This window comes from Prunus mume, linkage group LG7 (assembly GCF_029339155.1).
Source record: "Prunus mume cultivar Tortuosa linkage group LG7, ASM2933915v1, whole genome shotgun sequence".
NCBI classification, from domain to species: Eukaryota; Viridiplantae; Streptophyta; class Magnoliopsida; order Rosales; family Rosaceae; genus Prunus; species Prunus mume.
The window spans coordinates 4,489,365-4,514,319 of NC_142704.1; the positions used below are offsets into that span (position 1 = coordinate 4,489,365).

At 36.5% G+C, this 24,955-nt stretch overlaps 2 protein-coding genes, 2 long non-coding RNA genes and 1 pseudogene across 8 annotated transcripts; 3 read left to right on the top strand and 2 right to left on the bottom strand.

Moving 5' to 3' along the window:
• The first annotated feature begins 1,696 nt into the window (after positions 1-1,696).
• On the top strand, positions 1,697-3,266 carry LOC103343831 (uncharacterized). Its single transcript, XR_016121936.1, has 4 exons — positions 1,697-1,931; positions 2,659-2,731; positions 2,818-2,997; positions 3,129-3,266. It is a non-coding gene; the product is annotated as an uncharacterized LOC103343831 (long non-coding RNA).
• Positions 3,267-7,719: 4,453 nt separating this feature from the next.
• LOC148915290 (protein yippee-like At4g27745) lies at positions 7,720-9,370 on the bottom strand (annotated as a pseudogene). Its single transcript, XR_016121935.1, has 4 exons — positions 9,161-9,370; positions 8,706-8,757; positions 8,410-8,570; positions 7,720-8,025 (listed from the first exon to the last, which is right to left on the bottom strand). The product of XR_016121935.1 is annotated as a protein yippee-like At4g27745 (transcript).
• Positions 9,371-12,869: 3,499 nt separating this feature from the next.
• On the top strand, positions 12,870-17,106 carry LOC103337849 (oligopeptide transporter 7). 2 transcript variants are annotated; one of them, XM_089041285.1, is made up of 7 exons: positions 12,870-13,246; positions 13,318-13,829; positions 13,970-14,067; positions 14,871-15,440; positions 15,667-15,922; positions 16,027-16,209; positions 16,364-17,106. In XM_089041285.1, exons 1-7 carry the CDS (start codon positions 13,189-13,191, stop codon positions 16,967-16,969), a joined length of 2,283 nt encoding a protein of 760 aa, XP_088897411.1. In that variant the 5' UTR covers positions 12,870-13,188; the 3' UTR covers positions 16,970-17,106. The 2 variants fall into 2 exon arrangements, with proteins under 2 accessions (XP_088897411.1, XP_088897412.1); XM_089041286.1 differs by lacking the exon at positions 12,870-13,246 and having other exon boundaries at positions 13,933-14,067.
• A 588-nt stretch (positions 17,107-17,694) lies between these two features.
• On the bottom strand, positions 17,695-20,142 carry LOC148915291 (uncharacterized). Of its 2 annotated transcripts, none has more exons than XR_016122030.1 (2): positions 19,198-20,142; positions 17,695-17,989 (listed from the first exon to the last, which is right to left on the bottom strand). It is a non-coding gene; the product is annotated as an uncharacterized LOC148915291 (long non-coding RNA). The 2 variants fall into 2 exon arrangements; XR_016122029.1 differs by having other exon boundaries at positions 17,695-18,003.
• Positions 20,143-20,821: 679 nt separating this feature from the next.
• LOC103337848 (oligopeptide transporter 7-like) lies at positions 20,822-24,906 on the top strand. 2 transcript variants are annotated; one of them, XM_089041589.1, is made up of 7 exons: positions 20,822-21,041; positions 21,113-21,621; positions 21,760-21,857; positions 22,695-23,264; positions 23,470-23,725; positions 23,829-24,011; positions 24,166-24,906. In XM_089041589.1, exons 1-7 carry the CDS (start codon positions 20,984-20,986, stop codon positions 24,769-24,771), a joined length of 2,280 nt encoding a protein of 759 aa, XP_088897715.1. In that variant the 5' UTR covers positions 20,822-20,983; the 3' UTR covers positions 24,772-24,906. The 2 variants fall into 2 exon arrangements, with proteins under 2 accessions (XP_088897715.1, XP_088897716.1); XM_089041590.1 differs by lacking the exon at positions 20,822-21,041 and having other exon boundaries at positions 21,491-21,621; positions 21,724-21,857.
• The last annotated feature ends 49 nt before the right edge of the window (positions 24,907-24,955 follow it).

A 24,955-nucleotide genomic window follows, 5' to 3' on the forward strand; every position in this document is an offset into this window, starting at 1 on the left:
AAGTAGTATTTATTTCAACTTTAGCGCAATTTTAATCACTAACAATGTTTACAAGTAAGCTCTAGATTGAAACTAAGTATATAGTTTTCTGGTTTTTTTGCTTGCGTTGGATTAGATAGTAGGTTGCGATGGGCAGGAGGAGGACTGTTTTGAATGAGAAGTTCAAACCCCTTCTCAAAAATCTCAAATTCACACTAGATTCTTTACTACCACGTATTAGTCAACAGATGGGTGATGAAAACAACGTCAAATTGGGTCTCTTCAAAGACGAATTAGAAAGCCTTGGAAGACAAATGAAGGAGGGCACAAGGCTTGTTGTCAAGTTATCAAAGCCTATTAGTCTATGGAACTGTTGCATCTGGTACAATTGGTGCAACTACACAGAGCTTAGTTACATGGACCAACTTGTCCCATTGAATAAGTCTCTCACCATAATGTTAGAAACACTAAAGCTGCTGCAAGAAGCAAGGGATGTTAAGGAGCGCTCGCTTTCGGACGACGAACAAGATGAATGGGAAAGAAGACTCTTAGATTTGCTGAGAGTGCTAGCGGCAGGGAATGTGCAAGAATTTTCAGCAAGTAATGAAGAAGAAACCAAAGTGCATGGGCAAACTCTAGGAGAATTATTCTTGGTGATGTTCGATACCGTTGTAGAAGTGAAACACAAAAATAACATGTTCAAATGCCCCCTCCAACATATAAAATTGACGCTAGACTTCTTAATGCCATATATAGGGATAGCAGAGCTGAATCTCCCGAACAAAGACTTGGAATTTGTTAGAATAAAAATAGAGAAGGGTGTAGAACTCGTTCGCAAGTGCTCCAAGCAAGCTAGATGCAAAAAGTACGAATATACCAACAAACTTTTTGAACTGAATCAATATTTTCAAGGACTTTTAGATATACTGGAGATGCGGCAAGCACGGAAGGTGAGGAAGTGCCACGAAACAGAGACGGTGATCAAGAGAATTGAAGAGAGTGGTGTGGTACAAAACCAAACTCAAATTGAATGTACCAAATTGGATCAAGATTTTCAAAGAGTGTTAAATATACTGAGGGCGTGGCTAGCACGGAATGTGAGGAAGCAGTTTGGGGATGTGAGGGAAGGCTAGGTTTCATTGATCAAGCGAATTGAAGAGAGAGTGGTGGTGTGCTAAAAAACCAAAATCAGAAGAAAGAAGAAGAAGAGAGAGAGAGAGAGAGAGCAAGTGAAAATAATTACTGTAAATAAATATTTTATTTGATCTTTTGCTTTAGTTTTCAGGCTTTTAAATCACATATATATTTGATCTTTTAAATTCTGCATTACCAAACTATTCAATTTTACACTAATTCAATTTAGTTTCGGCGGTTTAGGCCGAAACCGAATCCATTTTTATTTTACATTTTTTCAACTTTATTAGTCCAATTACAAAGAAAAAATTCCATTACCTCCTACACACTCTTTATTTTCCAACACATCAAACCATTTCAGAGTTGTAACATGCCATCAAATTTCAAAATTCATTAACTAACATAGTTACAGCCAAAGATAAAAGTTAAAGTGACATTTTTATCGAGTTATTAATTACAAAATCTCTCTAGGTAGCCAATAAGAGGAGTACACATGTACAATAAAACAAAATAAATAAATATATAAAGTGGAAGTTTAACACCGTTAGATATCTGTTAAGTGGTGTGAGGATATTGAAACATTGGACTCGGTGCCAATCTAGACAGCGGAGACCAGTTGACTAACTCTGATGATTTCTGTGATCGGAGCTTCTTCGAGGGAAAGAAAGTCCAACAAGAAACTGGGGACGCTGGAGGGGGCCTCTTGACCCACAAGATTCATGTTAGCTTCAAGAGCTAATCAAGGCCTCTGGAATCGAGCGAAACTGGTCTGAAGAAGCCAACTGATCGCCAATAACATGAGAGATTCTGTCTTCCAGGTAGGATGTGGAGAAATCACGAATCGCCAATAATTTTTCTTCTGCTTTTATGGTCTTGTATGCATCTCATCTCATCCCATTGAGCTTCTCTGTTACGTGTTTCCCATTTTTGTAATTTTAATATAATATTTGTAGGCTGTAGCTTTTTCTTCCATGTTATATCCGAACTCATGTTGTTCCTTACAGTTTTACAATATGCACGGTAACCGGTCATAATGAGATTCATCATTGAAAGACATACTAAATTTCTCGGAGAAGTTGAATTGGTCCTATGTTTTCAACATTTCGCTTCAGTTTTAGATTTTTCTAATTTATGATTGGAGCTAACTTGGGGATTCATAGGTGCTAATATGCGGTTTTCAGCATTGTTAGGGAGGAGTTCTAGAGCTCCTAATTAGGTAGGTAGATCAAGATATGCCGAGGTTAACCCTCTTGAAGAAAATTGGGTGAGGTTTCTGAGATTGCTCTAGATATTTTTGAGAATGAACTTTAAATGAGAAAACTGTCATTTGAAAATTTCAAACCAGTAGTCTCTCTTTTTGTACCAAATTTGCATCAAGGACGACAGGAGTATGAACAATTGAGTGACCTGGTAAGTTTTCCAATGGTTGTGCTTCTATGGGAAGTGGAGATCATTTATCCAACTTTCATCATTTACAATCTGTCTTTGAGAATTCTTTAACCCACAGAGGAACATTGTTATCTTAGATTGAAATTTTGTCTGCAGTGACTTGGAGGTAGATTATGAGTCTGAGGAAAGCGCTTCTATTGTCTATGCAGCATTAGCTGTTGATAAGGAGGTGATTTTTCGTGTGCTTAATCTATGTCTTGCTTACTTCAATAGTGATTCAGTTAGCATCTTATCTGATTCCATTTATAATTGCAGTTGCAATCAGAAAAGGTGAAGAGGCAGATGTCAGTTTCTAATGGAAATTATCAAACTTGTCAAGAATGGGTTCTAATTTAGGCCAAACATCATCCAGGACCAACAGTGAAGGGTCCTGTCCTGTTTCCTTAAGAAATACTTGCAGCCACTTAATTGCAATAGGGTCCTCTTGCAACTCAGGTATCCGAGAACCCCTATGTTCAATCTGTTGATATAGCTTTCGAACAATAATGCTCAAGTTGGGCCTTTTTGAAACATGAACAAAGAAGATACTGTTCTTGAATATATTTTTAACTTCCTCATCGTGACAGAAATTTTTTGTCAATGTGGTTTTGCCGCATCCTCGAGGCCCGGTTAGCACAAGCGCTGACGCCTCATCCTTAAGAAGCTCCCTCTTCAACTCCCTCAAGAGCACATCCAAGCCAACTGTAACCGTTGAAGGTACATATTCAGTAACCTTATTTTCAGCATCCGAAGCTTCTAGTGTAGGCAATGTAGGTTCACCTATTCCAATGTCAGTTTGACCTTGTACATCTCCACTACCTTCGATTCGCGTCACCCCAACCTCTATAATTGCTGCTGAATCCAATGTCTCCTTTGCATCCCTTGTTACATGCACGCTCAATCCAACTTCAGGCTGTACGGGTTCAAGTACTTCACATGGATCTTCAATTTCAGTTGGATCATTTTGTAATTGTACCGTACCACTCCCTTCAATTTGATCGATCACCTTCTCTATATTACTTACGGAAACCAAGCTCTCTCTCTCACATCCCTTGCTAATTGCACTCGCAATATATTTAACAATCCTTGAAGTGATTCATCCAATCCAAGAAGTTTGTTTGCATATTCACACCTTTTGTAGCTAGTCCACTGACGAACCTTGGAGCACTTGTGAAGTAGCTCCACACCCTCTTTCATTTGAAATCTAACATTTTCTAATTCCTCCTTTGGGAGATTCAATGCCTTGTTATACGCTGCTATTTCTTCTATTAGTGGTTTTAACGAGTCGAGCGTGGATTTGACATCTTTGAGAGGGCGTTTAAGTATCAAAGTCTTGTCCTTCACACACGCAACAGTATCAAACAGCACTTCGAACACTGCTCCTAGAGCAGCAGCCCCTCCTACTCCGCCTAATGGCGCCACTTGATGCCCTTCATTCTGTTTGATACCGTTGCGCACGTAAAGGACAAGACTTTGATGCTTAAATGCCCTCTCGAAGATGTCAAATCCACACTCGACTAGTTAAAACCACTAATATAAGAAATAGCAGCGTATAACAAGGTATTGAATCTCCCATAGGAGGAATTAGAAAATGTTAGATTTCAAATGGAAGAGGGTGTGGAGCTACTTCACAAGTGCTCCAAGGTTCTTCAGTGGACTAGCTACAAAAGGTATTAATATGCAAACAAACTTCTTGGATTGGATGAATCACTTCAAGGATTGTTAAATATATTGAGAGTGCAATTAGCAAGGGATGTGATAGAGAGCTTGGTTTCCGTAAGTAATATAGAGAAGGTGATCGATCAAATTGAAGGGAGTGGTACGGTACAATTACAAAATGATCCATGTGAAGTACTTGAACCCCCATAGCCTGAAGTTGGATTGAGTGTGCATGGAACAAGGGATGTAAAGGAGACATTGGATTTGGCAGCAATAATAGAGGTTGGGATGAAGTGAATCGAAGGTAGCGGAGATGTACAAGGTCAAATTGACATTGGAATAGGTGAGCCTACATTGAAGCTCCGGATGCTGAAAATAAGGTTACTGAATATGTACCTTCAACGATAGCCAATAGAAGCTCTTATGTTTCAAAAGATGATGGGAAGGTGATTTCTTAGTTTGCAATGCACAACATCTATCTAAGATTAACTATACCTCATGTATTTTTGCTTCTAAAATTTCTACTTTTCGTTTGTGTAGTTGTGTTCTTACTCTTAACAATATGGCTCAGGTGATTTTCCAACTTTAACACGCTCTCTTTCTTTCAATTTAGTTTCCTCTTGGCAATCCTGTCAAGTCTATGCAGACACATAAGCAGCAGAAGTTGGAACTGAAGGTGAGTGATGGTGACAAAAAATGAAGAAAGTCATGAAAGCTGTCCATGCCATAAATGGTATAATTCTAACTTTTCTTGCTCAGTTTTGTTTGAGGAGCTTCAATATTCAAAGCATTCCAAAGAAGTTTCTTTTTGTATTTTCCGTTCATTTTTCTGTTTATTTGAACAGGGGTTAGTTCGACCGGTTGGGATGCAAAGAACCAAAAGCTAACAGTGGTAGGACAGTTGGATCCAGTGCTAATAGTGACTAAGTTGAGGAAGATGGCTTCTAAAACAGAGCTGATATCAGTTGGCCTAGCCAAGGAAGAGATATAAGAAATAGAGAAATCTTACAATGGAAGACAACAAAGAAGAAAATAAAGAGAAAAATTTTACTATGAAAGAGAGCAGGTGATGAAGGATACTATAATATTGTTTGTACCATTGGGTACAGCCCATTTCATGTGAATTAATTTCAGATCAAGTGACTCGGCATCTGCGTACTGATGAAAGGAACTAAACGAGCAAGCATCCAACGTTGGTTCTGCTTCAGATGCCAAGAATGTGAGTTTTATGATCAGATACGTACAGTTTTGATCGATGCTGTAAAGGTTCAGATAGGTAGGTAGGGTTCCAGTCCTGATTGTATGGTTCATGAAGTAGCTCACTTGCTATCTCGTATAAATAGAAAACTTCTAATTGCCAAGTATTTGTTCCTTGTCTCTAATGGACAAATTCCAAAGAAAGGGTACACAGCAAAACAGAAAATAGTTAACTGGTGTACAATGTTCCTGCTTGGGTGTTTTTTAAATTCCTTTTGTTCTACAATATTCATTTGATTCTTGTCATTTTTGAACTTTTGGAAATCCATTTGCATCATTGTGAGGTTGTGTGTGGCTGGGGTATAACTTCATTATCTGTCACCAACCGTCAGGCATTATAGGACTTCCCAATTAATGTTGTTGTTTGACTTATTTTCAGTACAAAAACAAAATTCAGAAAAATAATCGTATTTGTCAATCCATCTGATAAAATTAAATTCAATGAATTTCGACATTGACGGGACACCCCATGTACAAGCATCCCATGAATGAGATCAAATGAAATAATGTCCATTCATTTAAAACTATGGTCAGCTGTAAGAATAACAAAAACATGGGACTTTCACTTGATAAGAACAAAATACTTATGGTGGGCGGACAGAGATATACAGTTGCAATGATGAACGAATTGATTCTTGTAATCACTTTGCTCAGGGAGTGAGAGATCTGTTTCGATACATAATTTGAATTAATGAATATTTTTTTGTTCCATTTCTTAACTGTTTTATTTCATGTAAAAACAATTGTATGTATTATTTTGTGTTATATTATCTTTCTCTCAAATCTATAATTATCATGCAAATTCACGTTGTTCGTGGATCAGTTTAGTGGTGCTGGGGTTTGTTATTTTCGTTTTTAGGCTAGGATTCCTAGTAATTCACCCAGGAACACCAAGCTTTATGACTCACCAGATAGCAACTCAGATTCTCTCCTGAGCACCGTTAGATGTCTGTTAAAGTATTGAAACATAACCAATCTAAACTTCATCTCTCTCCTTCCATCTCTCTTGGTTGAGTCAATTCATCAAACAGGTTGAGTGCAAATTCTTTCTGTGATCTTAGGGAAAGAATGTTGCCTTCATTCTACATCTCAATGGCTGATCAACTATTTTACATTGAAACATATACAAAGTTCTGTGACACCGCAAAACCCATTGGAATGATAAAGTACCACAATCACGAAGGTTCCAACAGATAGGAGATATGCAATGAGATGAGAGCCTACAGACAAATTGTAAAGCTGTCGAATATTGGTATTTTGTTATGCATGGGGCAGCTGCATTTAGTTACAGCGACCAACTTCCTTAGAATACTGTTAGCTAAACTGTGAAGGAGAGTTGACAAACAAGATTCAGATTTGCTGAATTACTTCAACAAAATACAGCATCATCAAGTGGTGCCATTAGGCCAATTGACAGCATATTTGCACCGTGACGCACAAGTTGAATTGGACATGGATATTCTGACGAAATAACAGTTGTAACAGTTGGATCCAGCGCTAATAGCACTAAATTGAGGAAGATAGTTTCTAATGAATTGATATTCTTCTAATTGATTCTATGAGATGATAAAGGATGCTATAATCTTGTTTGTACCATTGGGTACAGCCAGCATTGCGTGAACTGATCATAGAATGCAAGAATGAGAGTTTTATGATCAGATACGTACATCGATCATTCACAGTCCTGATTGTATGGTTCATGAAGTAGCTCACTCTGCTGACAGCTTGCAAGCATTTGTTCCTTGTCTGAGTTGTCTCTAATGGAACTAAGCAAAACAGAAAATAGTTAACTGGTGTACAATGTTCCTGCTTGGGTGTTTTTTTATTTCCTTTTGTTCTACAATATTCATTTGATTCTTGTCATTTTTTAACTTTTGGAAATCCATTTGCTTTTAGGTACATATCTGCCGGTAGTCAGTCCACGACAAATTTCGCAGAATCTCTTTTTAACCTCGAGTTCTTGATAGTGGAACTTTGACACTTTGCAAGTGATCTGCTTTATATATTTTGTACAAATTTGTAACTAGCAACAGATTTCTCTTATCCAGCACAAATTTGTACTTCATCAGCAAATTCTTGTTCTTATTTCCTCATTCTACATTCAATCATCAACTTCTGTTGCAAAACCCATTGGCATCCATTGAAACACGAAGGTTCTATATGCAATGAGTGGAACAGAAAATTGTATGCAAAATTTCAAATTTAATTCCATAAGCTAAACTGAAAGAGTTATTCACAATTTATAAACAAAATGGCACGAAATGAATGCTCAACAAGGAACAATAATTGATATTTTCAATTGATGAGATTTCTTGAACAAGATGAATAGAAGCATGAGCATCCCATACACTTACATTTGACATGCAGACAGATGAACTAAAAGCCTCCACACATACTACCAGTTTTCCTTGATTTTTGATTTCTCAAGTATGAATTTCCCTTCCTTGTACTTCTGCGTTTCCTCATAGGCTCGTTCGACTGCACCTCAATCGTCAGCAACAGTGTGCAGACCAGTCATGAGTTGTCAACTGTAATGTTCAAAAACAGAAAGGCTCGACCATTTCTACCCTATGATTTAGGAAAAGAAATAGTCGAATCAAGTAATGTTCTTGCAATCCTCTCATCATAGTCACATCCAGAACAGGACTATCTAATATACACATTAACCAAATCAATACAATGCAGAACATAAAAACCCTCAACCAAACAGAAAACAACTACTTGCCTCCTTCCCTTGGCTAATCAAGTTTGAATTGAGTCTTCATTTCAAACTTACACGAAAGGCTAAACTTTTATTCCTCATTTCATCCAAAATCTAGTGACAAGTAAACGTCTATTCATTTCATTTTAAAGAACAGATTCTCATTAGCATATCAAAGCAGGTCTCTTTCTCAATGACAGACAATCAAAAGAAGCACAACAGCTTAATCAAAGCAAAGCAAAGTTCTTCACCTGAAAGGCTTTAGAAATGACATCATCATGAAGGGCAACATGGTTTCTGCAATTACAGCAACTATACAACCTCGGCCCAACAAATTCCGCCATCAGAAATCGAGATTACGATGAGCAAAGCACAAACCCCTGAGCCACTATACAAAATTCAAGACCCTCGGCTACAGGGCATCCCAACATTTGCAGATACAGCAGCAATCAGCATCACTTTTTAGTACAATCAAAATTGAAAATCTAAAAGAAGCATGTGTAAATACAAAAATTCAAGAGCAACAAGAAGCTCAGCTTTTCCTCACCAGATATTGGTCCACTATAAAATTGGCTATCAACCAGTCTTGGATGCAATTCCTGTTGACAAAACAGGCCAGTGATTACGTAAAGGATCAAACAACTGAAACCAATGATAAAGAGCAGTAATGGTGATCAATCAAGCCATCAATGAGGCCCAAAAAGAAGTAAATGTCAATTGGTAAAGACAGAATTGCTGTGAGAAAAGTAAAAAGCTAACAAAGAAACCCACTTCAAAAATCACACAAGATCAGGGACAACATATAGCTAAAACCCAGTAATTAACAATGAATCTGGCTTAAGGAGAAAAACCCAATATTTGAAAATTAAAAAAATCGAAACTTTTTCTTTAATTATGAAATGGGTAGTGGACTGATCATCTGCAAAGGCCAGTAAATGCCAGAAATGTTGAAGATATGAGAATTACATGCATAGATTAAAATTAAGGGTTTAATATTTGTACCTGGCCAGTGTGCCATGGTGGGTTTATATAGATATGGCTGTGGAAGAGAGAGAGTGAAAGGGGGAGTTTTAGGGTTCTCTGAGACAGACTGTGAGCTTATAGTGGAGAGATGTATCGGAGTTCGGTGAGTTCTAAACTTACTGATTAGGAAGATGACATCACTTTGGCGCTAAATTACAAAGTTACCATTTATATGTTTATTTGTTAACCGAGTGAAGTGGTTGTGCCAAAAATATGGAACACTCTAGTACTCTAGGCAGTCTAGTTTGGCAGTCGGCAAATCTATCATGGATTGCTTTGGCGATTTCTAACTACTAGTAAAAAAAAAAATTTAAATTTATTTTAGTGATAATGTTTTATAAAAATAGAACAAAAATTTTTTTAAATATGAAAAAATGTGGTATTATCGTTTGCATTAACCAATGGCATTTTCCGGTATTTGCATGGTTGATTAATATATTAAAAAATGTGAGTTTTATATGAACAAAACGGTTAAAAATACATGGATGATTAACGTGAACAAAATCATGAAATTGTTAGTTTGGTGTGAAAGTCATTAATCTATTGTGAATGAATTCTACTAGGGGCAGTTGTACGTATGAGCTTAAGTGATTTATGACTATTGGTAAGATCTAAAATTTTCATATATCAACAATCAAAAATCACTCACACACAATTGGTTTTATAACAACTTAATTCATAATTTGCTTCATGATCCTTAAATCTTAGCGCTAATCTTTCAGTTACATAAAACTTGTGTAATCTTGATTTTTTTTTTTTCCTGAGTATAAGTGATAGTCTAAACTTACATACACAATTAAGATGTCATAAGGATTCAAACCTAAGACTTATGGTATGCAAGGTAAGGTCATTTTTCACTAGTCTACTGTCTAGACCCCGTTAGAATATTGATAGTTTTTGGAGCATTTTTGCTCACCATTTAACCTAAGGTGTATGCTCATCACTCTTCTTAGCACTTGACATGTGTCCATAAGCATAACTATAATAATATAAATAAAAATAAAAAGTTAACCATAATTATGCTTATAAACATGTGTCAAGTGTTAAGAATTGTGATAAGTATACACCTTGGATTAAAATTGTGAGTAAAAATATTTCCGATAGTTTTAATAAGAAAGAAAAATGTCAAACATTATTTGGTGGGTGAGTGGGGTAGGTTGTTGGGTCCGTAGTGCTATAGTATTGGTTTCAATCTGCTAATGGAAACAAGAGAAATGATTTAGATGGGGTTATATAAAGACGTCAACAATATCATTTGGTCATTTCATGTGCACAAAAAGCCTCAAGGATCATGTGATAATATCATATTTCATGAAGCTTTTTTTCCATTATTTATAGATGTTAGATAAATAAGACAAAGAATAATGGAATAACAGCTGTTCGATTAGATATGTACTATTAAAGTGCATTTTAATTATCTAATTTTATTTACTATCCATTTGATCACGCAAGTCCTTTAACTTAAACCCTAATCTTTCTTAACAAAATGTGCAAGAAATGAGAAGAATTATTCACATGATTGTATCTGCCTGGGTCCCCTTACAAAATTGAAGGGAGTGTCTCATGCACATTATTTGCTTCTCAATTTAGGAAGCCGGGTTGGTTTATGTTGATGATGACATCTATAGCTCTTGGGACCACTTTAGCTGGGTCTCTTGCATATTATCATTTGCTTATCACTTTAGATAGCAGCTTGGCATGATATTCGACGGCATTATATGGGAGATCATAAAATCCGTGCAAGTTACAATCCCCCACCAATAATGCCAAAACATCTTCTTCAGCAATCTTAGCAATTGATTTTAAGGGCGGGATCATAAATTTTTCGACGGATGGGTTAGCTAAATTTTTTGGCTAAGACAAAAGTATACATTAAATCATATAAATCATGCAATTCATAGCTACATTGACTAATTTCTAATAAGAATTAACAGAAAACAGATACATATTAGATGCAATAAAAATATATATATATATATATATTATGAACATGAATATATGTTTCACAACATAATTAAAAGTGTACTTATTGAAGTTGTACCTTGAGATCCTTAAGAGAATTGAAATATTTTGTTATTGTCATATGAATCCATCTTGTTGCTAATCAACCTATCTATCATGATATCTTTGTGTCTTTTTCATTTCATCTTATTCTTAAAAGGGTGAATTTCATTTAGACAAGTTTTTCTCTTATGGAGACAAATCAATGAAAATATTAAAATTGGAGAGTTAGGGATAAGAATTTTACCTACGAGACTTTCATAACAAAGAATACAAAAAACATCATGGTATTTTTTTGGGACCGTTGCTAAGGCTAAGTTTCACAAGTATATTTTTGATTTTGACATAATTTATTATAATTGAGGATACTTCATTATGTGAAACCAATTAGGATACTAGGATATTAATTCCTTTATGTGGGACTTCAAATTTGCATATATATATATATATTTAACTTATATATATATATATATTTAAAGCCGAGAAGTCACAAGGTTTATAATGATAATACTTCATTTGATTCAAATCAATCAATTCCCACTAAATCAAAATATGAAAAATCGCAAAATACGATATAAAAATGTCATAAGTATATATACTTCATACTAAAATCCATAAAATCCAAAAACTACTTAAGAAAATGATTATTTGAAAACTTTTTCAAGCTACAACCCAGTGCAGCCCACTAGGTAAAAAATCTTAGATAATCCACTATGGTGTTAGTAGTTCTGTCCGTGAATTGGTATAGAAATTGTAAGTATAAAAAAAAAATAATAATCACTAAATTTTAAAGTAATAACTCAAATTTCATTCAAAATGAACTCAATCAATTGGCTATATATGTTAATATTTTCTTTCCCCAAAAACTACCTAAGCTACAACCCAGTGCAGCCCACTAAGTAGTTCTGTCCGTGAATTGGTCGTATCAAATTTCATTCAAAATAACTCCAAAATTGTAGAGCTGTCTGTCACAAACTTGTGATATATGACAGGAGAAGTAACCTAACTATAGTGACATCTCGAAGTTATGTCAATTGGCAATTTCGTAAGTTAATCACACATTGTTATATAATAAAAAAATTAATATATAAAGCAATTAATATATAATTGATTTGAGATCCCGTGACAGTCACAATGTAAAAAGTTTTTACCATAAATATACAGAATATTTTCCTCCGGCTAGCAGTGAGTTTACGTGGGTGCATATGTATCATCCACACATATGCACTGCTCTATGAGATTCAAGAATAATTTGAATCTAGACCAGAAAGCGCGCTTTAGAACATAGATTTCCCAAACCTTGGTCAACTCTTCCACTTTTTTTTTTATAAAAAATAATAATAATAATAATAATATATAAAAAAAATTTGTTTTCCAATTGGGCATGTAGTTATACTGGCAACTGTAAAATCAGTTGGCCTTGGAAGGGTAGGTATTATTCTGCACTGCACGCTATTATTTTGGTCACCAACCACCAAACAACAAACTATCCATGGTCAATGGACCCCTCAAAATTCTTCCTATTTGCCGCCATATTTTTTGTCGCTCAGTACATGAGTGCAATAATAGATTCAAAAAAGAGAGGATATTTTAGGCAGTGGAAGAAACATATGTCAAGCTTAATTGTAGTAATGTTCAGCCCATCGGTGACTAGTATTGGATTGAATTGAATACGATAAACTAATATTCTCAACTTCGTATATGTATTAGATGTGTAGAAGAAAAAAAAACAGACAAAATAGCGCCACGTGGGTGAGCAGCTGCAACAACTCAGAATAACCTGCTAGCTAATTAGCTAACTAATTATTTTTTTTCTTCTAATTATCTAAATTAGATATGATATAAATTTATCATACCCTAAAATTAGTTATGACCCAAGAAAATTTCACAACTTATCTACCTCCTTAGATTCTCCTTCGTCATATCATTCAATTTTAATCCACCACCACCACCACCACCTTTGAAAACAAAACGTATATACATGTTAGAAACTATTGACACACAGAATGACAGAAAGCTCAGAATCCATGGAAGAATCCACTCATGAAATCACAAGCCCTCTCAGTAAGCATGCCCTCCCCATCAATCAATAAATTCCCTTTTTCTCTTGCTAATTTTGTTTTCTGGCTCTGCAGTTTCTAAGGACAAGAAAGATGAAGACTTTTATGGCCAGCCCTCATCTTCTCAACCAAAACTTCAAAACCCAGAAGAAGAAGAAGAAAACTCACCAGTGGAACAGGTTGCTTTGACTGTACCAACCACAGACGATCCCTCCCTCCCAGTCCTAACATTTCGAATGTGGGTTCTGGGTACCCTCTCCTGCGTCCTCCTCTCCTTCCTCAACCAGTTCTTCTGGTACAGAAAAGAGCCTCTTTCGATCACCGCCATCTCTGCCCAGATTGCTGTGGTGCCTCTGGGGCAGCTCATGGCTTCCAAAATCACAACCCATGCCTTCTTCAAAGGCTCCCGCTGGGAGTTCACCCTCAACCCTGGACCCTTCAATGTCAAAGAACATGTCCTCATCACCATATTTGCCAACTCCGGAGCTGGAACTGTCTACGCCATTCATATTGTTACTGTGGTTAAAGTTTTTTACAAGAAACACATCACCTTCTTTGTGTCCCTGCTTGTTATCTTAACAACTCAGGTTAATATTTTTATTTAAGTAATTTGTTAACTTCTTCCAGATATATTATATTGGTTTTGTAGAGTTTAATTGAAGATGATTATTTTGAAATTTTGTTGATTAGGGTTCATGATGGGGTTTGAAATTGAATTGAATGGTAGGTGTTGGGGTTTGGTTGGGCTGGGATTTTCAGGAGGTACTTGGTTGAGCCAGCTGCTATGTGGTGGCCAGCGAACCTTGTCCAAGTTTCATTGTTCAGGTAATACCTTCATCTTTTTCTTTTAATTTTTACTTACTATATATATAATATGTATGTTAATAGATTATAGAGTGTTTAATTTTGTCATATCTTTTTTTTTATATATTATAATTTACTATGAATATTCCATTGATTCCGGTGTGTTTGGATGTCCATAGAATGGAGTTAATTGGCCTTTGACTGGTCGGTATCTTGATTTGGGGATGAGAATTTAGAAAGGATATGTAGGTGTTTGCATTCAAGTAGTGTCCTTCAGTCTTTCATTTCATGCGTGCCACGAAATAATGAAGCGACAGAGCTAGTAATTTTCTCTGTGTAATTTTATCTACATTTATTCACGTTTTTTCGTGGCAAATATAACATATTTTATATATATGGATGATTTTGTCAAAAGATGCTACAGTCAGTCGTTCATATATTACAAATCATCATTTGCAATAATAACGCATCTTTACTATCAGTCGCATTTTTTCATGTAGAATACATACATGAGATTTTTACTTATCCAAAAAGATCATACATTTTTACGTATTTTGTAAATTAAAAAATCATTTTCAATCATTATATAATGGGTTTGGTTGCAAAACTAAAACACAAGTTCTAGCTAACTAGTTTTTGGACTTGAGCTAAGGTAATATGAAAGACCCTAACAACTCCTAAAATTTGAGATCCCAACCACAAATTTACATTTATTTATATCCGACGGTATCGCTTGAATCTCATTTATTTATTGAGTAAAACACTAACATGTCACAAGCCACGTTATTTAGTGACTAAAATGTGAGAAAATTTCATTACCACAGGGCCCTCCACGAGAAAGAAGCAAGGCCAAAGGGAGGATTGACCAGAACACAGTTCTTCCTCATTGCCTTCATATGCAGCTTTGCTTACTATGTTTTCCCTGGCTACCTCTTTGAAATGCTAACTTCCCTCTCTTGGATATGTTGGATTTTCCCCAAAAGTGTCCTGGCCCAACAGCTTGGCTCAGGTCTTTATGGGCTTGGAATTGGAACCATTGGGCTTGACTGGTCAACCATCTCCTCCTACCTTGGAAGCCCACTTGCAAGCCCATGGTTTGCCACAGCCAATGTTGCTGCTGGTTTTGTCCTTGTCATGTACATATTGACTCCGTTTTGCTATTGGTTTAATGTCTACAAAGCCAAAACCTTCCCAATTTTTTCAAGCAAAATGTTCAAATCAGATGGTGAAGAATACAACATAACAGCTATCATTGACTCTAATTTCCACCTTGATTCCGCGGCGTACAATCGAGAAGGTCCGCTTTACCTCAGTATAATTTTCGTAATAACTTACGGCGTTGGCTTTGCTGCACTCACTGCTACAATTGTACATGTTGCTTTGTTTCATGGAAGGTAACAATTTAACAATACACTATGTTCAAGTTTAGAGAAAATCTTCGCTAGAACTAGTTGTATACAACTATATATCGATTTCTATGAATCACATTATGATAAAAATATACACATAATTGTATACGATCAATGATAAAGAAGATTTTCTTTAAATTTTTCACATTTGAGTCAATTGGTTTAGGCAGTGTTTAGAATCTCTTTCTTTGGCCATATGGTGTATTTGTAGGGAAATATGGGAGCAAAGCAAAGCAAGTTTCAAAGAGAAGGAAATGGACATACACACAAGACTTATGCAGAGGTACAAGCAAGTGCCTGAGTGGTGGTTTGTGGTCATACTTTTGGTCAACATTGCAGTCACTATTTTTACCTGCCAATACTACAATGACCAGCTTCAGTTGCCTTGGTGGGGTGTTTTACTAGCTTGTGCTATTGCCATTTTCTTCACCCTCCCAATTGGGATCATCACAGCCATCACAAATCAGGTACCCATTTTCTGGTACTTTCCCTTAACAGCCAATGTTGTTAGACATTTTAGTCTTTTAACTAATCTGTTGCTTCATTAATCAGTTCATCTTTCTAATGACAGACACCAGGCTTAAACATCATCACTGAGTATATAATTGGGTATATATACCCAGGTTACCCAGTTGCCAATATGTGCTTCAAGGTGTATGGCTACATAAGTATGACACAAGCCATCACATTTTTGCAAGACTTCAAGCTTGGTCACTACATGAAAATCCCTCCTAGAACCATGTTCATGGCTCAGGTCACTTCCTATTTTTTTAGTGCCGCTATTGTACCGCATTCACAAATTACATAATGTGATCAATAAATATCGTACAAATGGTATAATTGTATTTCTCTTCTCATTAATTTCCTTCCAATCCCAATATCCTTAACAATTAAAATTCAACTCTCAGGTTGTGGGTACCCTTATAGCTGCAATTGTCTACTTGGGCACGGCTTGGTGGCTGATGGAAACCATCCCAGACATATGTGAGGACACATCATCAGTGTGGACTTGCCCAGGAGACACAGTGTTCTATGATGCCTCAGTCATATGGGGCTTGATTGGCCCTAGAAGAATATTTGGTAACGAGGGCACATATGAGGCAGTCAATTGGTTCTTCTTGGGTGGGGCAGTTGCCCCCCTTGTTGTATGGGCAGCTGCTAAGGCCTTCCCAAAACAAGAGTGGATCAGGCTCATCAACATGCCAGTCCTAATTGGTGCCACAGGGAGTATGCCACCTGCAACTGCAGTCAACTACACTTCTTGGATCATTTTGGGTTTTCTGTCTGGTTTTGTTGTGTATAGGTATAGGCCAGATTGGTGGAGGAGGCACAATTATGTGCTCTCTGGGGCACTTGATGCTGGCCTTGCCTTCATGGGGGTGCTTCTGTATTTTAGCTTGGGGTTGGAGGACATTAGCCTTAACTGGTGGGGAAATGACCTTGATGGGTGCCCCTTGGCTACTTGCCCTACGGCTAAAGGTGTGATTGTTGAAGGCTGCCCTGTTTACACTTGAAGAAATTGTATATAGTTATTTTCTTTTTTTCGTTCTTAAAGAATTGCACTAGTTGGATAAAAAATAGGATGATTTCTTTCCAATCAACTGTTGTTTTCTTGGTTTGTAATGGGGAAAGCAACGGATTTCATTTGTAATTTGTGCATGGGCAGTACTCATGCTTGAATTTGGTCCAACAAAATTTGGAGAAGTTTCACAAAAACAAAAAAAATGTTGGAGAATCCTACGAAATTGAAAGATGCTACAGAAATCATACTGGTGTGATACAGTAAGTTATCTTTTGGTATTCATAATTACCTTCGTGCGTATATGTATCGTTAGAGACTTCTTCAATGTTCGTTTATCTCTAATTTTAATATTTGTACCATCAAAAAAATTGTGCTTGTTAAACAAAATTTACTATATAAATCATCTTATTTGATGGTTAGAAAAAAATTATGAGTCTCCTAATTAGAAGTTTGCAAGTAGCACAATCAACCAAATAGATACTATTGATTTTCTAAAATATTTATGTACTTTCGACAGGACCCGACCCAAATTTCACTTTGGAATCCGAGCCAAACCTTGTGAGTGTTCGACACCTTGGCTAATAGTGGGCACAAAAGACTAAATTGCCATTTTAACTGAAATTAAATGAAATTCAAATGTGACTTCTACCGAAAATTCGGCAAAGTCTCCTCTGTAAACTGAACATTTCCCAAAGATATTCCACCTGTGAGACAAGCATATATGTTTATATATATATATATATATATATATATCACAACTGCCAGCATGTATCGAATTATATACAAAAGAAATTAAGCATCATGTCATTCTGGCCTTAGGCGGAAACAAATCAAATAAATCAATTTACTAATAAAATTCATCTCAATTACCAGAACAACAATAATACATTGACAATCTCAACCATTCTAACTCGTGGCTGCACCTTGTAACCATAGGCTGCCTACGTACCCTTACTAAAAGATCAAGCCACACGTAGTTCTTTCATTGCAAAATCACTCTAATTCTCATTTCCTGTTCCAAGCTTCCTGGTATTACTCACATGACAATATCTATATTTAAATGAAGGAATAAAAGCATTTATATCAAGTAATCATGCTTGCAAAACCATAACCATCAATTCCTCGTGACACCAATGGTGACACGTCCTAACCTGTAATCCTCGTTGGACTCAAAAGACATATAGTCAACCTGGTCCGCAATTCTCGCTCCCACGGTCCGAATAACTCTAGGACTCGTGGGGCAAAATATGCTATAAAAACTTAAGGTATTTAATACTATATAAAATAATGCAAGATAAAGATAAATGAACATAATAAGATGAAATAAAATAAGTTAAAGATTTATAAGTTCTTGTATCGAACTCACGTAAAATTCATAAATAAATAAAAATATATATATATATATATATATCAATAACTTGATTAGAATCTATATATATTTCCATATATCGCTTGTAAAACAAATGTGATGCTTAAGAAAATAATGGTAATTATATAAAATCCTCAATTTAGTTAAAAGCATCTCATATCTTAACTCCTCTCCACCTAGGCGTACCCCATTTATTTCCGTCAATTCCTGATATCCGTCAATTCCTGATATTTCGTCAATTCCCAGGCAAGTCTCGATGACACAAGGTCAACCCAAGCCCCAAAATGGCGGATTCGAGGGACCGTAGTCACCTGATCCGCAAACTGGCGGTCTCGAAGACACACTTCAATCCAAGCCGCAAACCTGGCGAGATTCGAGGGACCGTTCGTCGGCTGACCATAAACTGGCGAGTCTCGGAGACACACTTCAATATGAGCCACAAACTGGCACCACACGGTTCAGGCGTCCCCGAAACTCGTGAGGCATCATCAAAATAACAAACTGTCTCAAGGCAACTGGGGGTACCCTCGCGGTGGGTTTGAAAACCATAACCCGTCATTTATATAAACTTTCAATAAATTGGTTCACAACTAAACTTAATATATATATATATACCCAAAATCTGATAAAAACCAAAAGCTATAATTTTTCCTTTTCAACCATTGAATATGGGTATTAAATATGGACATGCGCTTAATTATTTAGCTAGGTTGTTAATCATATCGATCTCTGAATAACATACGAAACCGTCGGCATAATATGGGTATATGGAACCATCTGTAAAACTTCAAAATCGATATTTAATACCTACATAAAAAGATAGAGCACGAAGAGTAGATGAAGTTTCATACCTTGTTCGACGAATTTCGTGGCCGGAGTCGCCGAAAATGCAAAAATATCGCCGGAAAAGCCTAACCATTCCTTAGCTTCAATTCGAGCTCATCATTAGCCAATCATATTAGATCTTAGGTGGGTTTTATGGAGGAGGGTGAGATGAACACTTTTTGTGAAGGTGGCGTGGCCATCCGGTGAACCATAACGTGTCGAAAAACAAAGAAGAAGAAAAATGCTGAAGCTGCTCGGGGAGGAAGAATGAGAGAAAAATAAAAGGGACATTTTGGAAAATGCCAAAGAAGAGAGAAATATTTTGAAAAGAAGTCAAAATGGACAAAAATGTCCTTATTTATTTTTGGATTTCCTAAGGGATCATTTACATTTGAATGTATTTAGTTTGAAAGTTGAGGGATTTTTATATCTTTTTTGGAAAAAATTTGGCTTTTTCCAAAAGTGAAAGTTTTTTTGTGGCTAAAACCTAAATTTACTAAAATAAAAAGAGTTCGGGTACTGTAGCAATAAGAAATTTTAAAATTCTATTTACGTCCTTTTCGTTTCTAGACCTTTTCTCATTCATTACAGCTCGGAATTGGGCGTACCGCATGTCTACGAACTCGTATCGTCGAGCTCTACGCAATTGTACCACCAAATCCCCAAACTCCTTCCCGGTCAAAAAATCAACTTTAAACCTAATAAAATATTCTATGAATATAATTGTCTTTTACTAGAATAAATTAATAATTAAATATTAATTAAGAACCGGGTTGTTACAACCTTCATACATCAAGTAGGGATTAAATGACTTCAAAAGAAGTAAATCAAAAACTAGTTGGTGAAATGACTTATAATAACCACAACGTCGCAAAAGAAATCTGTTCTCTAAATATTTTTTTGATACATATCCAATTAAAAAAATATTATGGTATTAAACTATAACAACTAGGGGTGGGCACGGTACGGTATGGTACGGTATTGAGCGTCTACCGATACCGAAAATTTAAATCGGTATGATGCGGTATGAGATTATAGTTTGTCAAAATTGGTACCGTCTGTCACCGTGTCAAATCGGTATCGGCACTAAAATGATACAACTAAAAAATGAACCAATTCAATATTCAACACCAAAATAAGTGATGCCTAAGTTACAAATTCAAAGATTCAACATATTCAATATCCAAATCCTAATCAACATATTCAATATCCATCAATATGTTCAATATCCAAATCATAATCAACATATTCAATACCAAATCAACCAAATCAATATTTATCCATCAACAAATTCATCAAACCCAAATGGTTAAAACTCATGCCTTATGGCTTACAAACCAAAGTAGTTAAAATTATGCCTTATGATTTACAAAAATACAAACAATCCAAACATAAATGACAAAAACATAAAGTTATACTATTCGGTACGATGCGGTATTGACCACCAAAATCTTGATACCGCTACCATATTATACTCTATTAGTACGGTATAATACGATCGAATATCTCCACATACCAAATGAAGCGGTATGAAATCGGTATTGTACAGTGCGGTTATGATACGATTTCAGTATTTCGGTTTAAGATGTCCACCCCTAATAACAACTATAACATTTAAACAAAATCCGAACTTAATCAACCATACCATTTTATCAACCAAAAAAAAATTCATCATACCCTAAAATTAGTTATGACCCAAGAAAATTTCACAACTTATCTACCTCCTTAGATTCTCCTTCCTCATATCATTCAATTTTAATCCACCACCATAAAAACAAAACGTATATACATGTTAGACTATTGACACACAGAATGACAGAAAGCACAGAATCCATGGAAGAATCCACTCATGAAATCACAAGCCCTTTCAGTAAGCAAGCCCTCCCCATCAATCAATAAATTCCCTTTTTCTCTTGCTAATTTTGTTTTCTGGATCTGCAGTTTCTAAGGACAAGAAAGATGAAGACTTTTATGGCCAGCCCTCATCTTCTCAACCAAAACTTCAAAACCCAGAAGAAGAAGAAAACTCACCAGTGGAACAGGTTGCTTTGACTGTACCAACCACAGACGATCCCTCCCTCCCAGTCCTAACATTTCGAATGTGGGTTCTGGGTACCCTCTCCTGCGTCCTCCTCTCCTTCCTCAACCAGTTCTTCTGGTACAGAACAGAGCCTCTTTCGATCACCGCCATCTCTGCCCAGATTGCTGTGGTGCCTCTGGGGCAGCTCATGGCTTCCAAAATCACAACCCATGCCTTTTTCAAAGGCTCCCGCTGGGAGTTCACCTTGAACCCTGGACCCTTCAATGTCAAAGAACATGTCCTCATCACCATCTTTGCCAATTCTGGAGCTGGCACTGTCTACGCCATTCATGTTGTTACTGTGGTTAAAGTTTTTTACAAGAAACACATCACCTTCTTTGTGTCCCTGCTTGTTATCTTAACAACTCAGGTGAATATTTTTATCAAGTAATTTGTTAACTTCTTCCAGATATATTATATTGGTTTTGCAGAGTTTAATTGAAGATGATTATTTTGAAATTTTGTTGATTAGGGTTGATATGGGGTTTGAAATTGAATTGAATGGTAGGTGTTGGGGTTTGGTTGGGCTGGGATTTTCAGGAGGTACTTGGTTGAGCCAGCTGCTATGTGGTGGCCGGCAAACCTTGTCCAAGTTTCATTGTTCAGGTAATACCTTCATTTTTTACTTTAAATGTTTACTTACTATATATATAAATAATATGTATGTTAATAGATTATAGAGTGTTTAATTTTGTCATATCTTTTTTTTTTTTTTTAAATTTACTTTGAATATTCCGTTGATTCCGGTGTGTTGGCCATGGAGTTGATTGGCCTTTGACTGGTTGGTATCTTGATTTGGGGATGAGAATTTAGAAAGGGTAGGTAGGTGTTTGCATTCAAGTAGTGTCCTTTTTAGTCTTTCAATTCATGCATGCCACGAAATAATGAAGCGTCAGAGATAGTAATTAAATTACTGCAATTTTATCTACATTTATTCACCTATTTTCTTATCAAGTATAACATATTTTGTATATATGGATGATTTTGTCGAAAGATGCTAGACTCAGTCGTCCATTAATTACAAATCATCATTCGCAATTATAGTACATCTTTATTCTTTGTCACATTTTTTCACGTAAAATACTTACATAGGATTTTTACTTATCGAAGAAGATAATACATTTTTACGTTTCTTATAAATTAAAAAATCATTTGCAATCATTATATAATGGGTTTGGTTGCAAAACTAAAACACAAGTCCTAACTAACTAGTTCTTGGACTTGAGCTAAGGTGATGTAATCAAATTGTTACAATATGCTTACAATATTTCAATAATGTGAAAGACCCTAACAACTCCTAAAATTTGAGATTCCAACTACAAATTTACATTTGTTTATATCCCCAATCTCGCTCGAATCTCATTTATTTATTGAGTAAAACGCTAACATGTCACATGCCAAGTTATTTAGAGACTAAAATGTGAGAAAACTTCATTACCACAGGGCCCTCCATGAGAAAGAAGCAAGGCCAAAGGGAGGATTGACCAGAACACAGTTCTTCCTCATTGCCTTCATGTGCAGCTTTGCTTACTATGTTTTCCCTGGCTACCTCTTTGAAATGCTAACTTCCCTCTCCTGGATATGTTGGATTTTCCCCAATAATGTCCTGGCCCAACAGCTTGGCTCAGGTCTTTATGGGCTTGGAATTGGAGCCATTGGGCTTGACTGGTCAACCATCTCCTCCTACCTTGGAAGCCCACTTGCAAGCCCATGGTTTGCCACAGCCAATGTTGCTGCTGGTTTTTTCTTTGTCATGTACATATTGACTCCTCTTTGCTATTGGCTTAATGTCTACAAAGCCAAAACCTTCCCAATTTTTTCAGACACATTGTTCACATCAGATGGTCAAGAATACAACATAACAGCTATCATTGACTCCAATTTCCACCTTGATTCCGCTGCGTATGATCGAGAAGGTCCGCTTTACCTCAGCACATTTTTTGCAATAACTTACGGCGTTGGCTTTGCTGCACTTACTGCTACAATTATTCATGTTGCTCTGTTTCATGGAAGGTAACAAACAAGTTCATTTGACATTACACTACGTCGAAAATTATAAAAAAATAAATTGAAGTGTATACACATATGTGTCGATTTTTCTGACTCTCCTCATATGAAGAGTCGAGTTATGACAGAGATAAACACACATACCATAAGGAGTCAATTGGTTTAGGTTGCGTTTTGAAGCTCATTCTTTGGCCATATGCTATATTTGTAGGGAAATATGGGAGCAAAGCAAAGCAAGTTTCAAAGAGAAGCAAATGGACATACACACAAGACTTATGCAGAGGTACAATCAAGTGCCCGAATGGTGGTTTGTGGCCATACTTTTGGTCAACATTGCAGTTACTATTTTTACCTGCCAATACTACAATGACCAGCTCCAGTTGCCTTGGTGGGGTGTTTTACTAGCTTGTGCTATTGCCATTTTCTTCACCCTCCCAATTGGGATCATCACAGCCATCACAAATCAGGTACCCATTTTCTGGTACAAGCCCTAACAGTCAATCTTGTTGGACATTTTAGTCTTTTAACCAATCTGTGGCTTCATTAATCAGTTCATCTTTCTAATGACAGACACCAGGCTTGAACATCATCACTGAGTATATAATTGGGTACATCTACCCAGGATATCCAGTTGCCAATATGTGCTTCAAGGTGTATGGCTACATAAGTATGACACAAGCCATCACATTTTTGCAAGACTTCAAGCTTGGTCACTACATGAAAATCCCTCCTAGAACCATGTTCATGGCTCAGGTAACTTCCTATTTTTTTGAGTATCGCTATTCGACGCATTCAAAAATCACATAATGTGGTCAATGAATATCGTACAAATAGTATAATTGTATTTCTCTTCTTAATAATTTCCTTCAAACCCCAATATCCTTAACAATTAAAATTCACCTCTCAGGTTGTGGGTACCCTGATTGCTGGAATTGTCTACTTGGGCACTGCTTGGTGGCTGATGGAAACCATCCCAGACATATGCGAGGACAAATCATCTGTGTGGACTTGCCCAAGTGACACAGTATTCTATGATGCCTCAGTCATATGGGGCTTGATTGGCCCTAGAAGAATATTTGGTAACTTGGGCACATATGAGGCAGTCAATTGGTTCTTCTTGGGTGGGGCAGTTGCCCCCCTTGTTGTATGGGCAGCTGCTAAGGCCTTCCCAAAACAAGAGTGGATCAGGCTCATCAACATGCCCGTCCTAATTGGTTCCACAGGGAATATGCCACCTGCAACTGCAGTCAACTACACTTCTTGGATCATTTTGGGTTTTCTGTCTGGTTTTGTTGTGTATAGGTACAGGCCAGATTGGTGGAGGAGGCACAATTATGTGCTCTCTGGGGCACTTGATGCTGGCCTTGCCTTCATGGGGGTGCTTCTGTATTTTAGCTTGGGGTTGGAGGACATTAGCCTTAGCTGGTGGGGAAATGACCTTGATGGGTGCCCCTTGGCTACTTGCCCTACGGCTAAAGGTGTGATTGTTGAAGGCTGCCCTGTTTACACTTGAAGAAATTGTATATAGTTTTATTTTTTTTCATTCTTAAAGAATTGCACTAGTTGGATAGAAAATAGGATGATTTCTTTCCAATCAACTGTTGTTTTCTTGGTTTGTAATGGGGAAAGCAACGGATTTCATTTGTAATTTGTGCATGGGCAGTATTCATGCTTGAAACAAAATGTTAGAGAAGTTT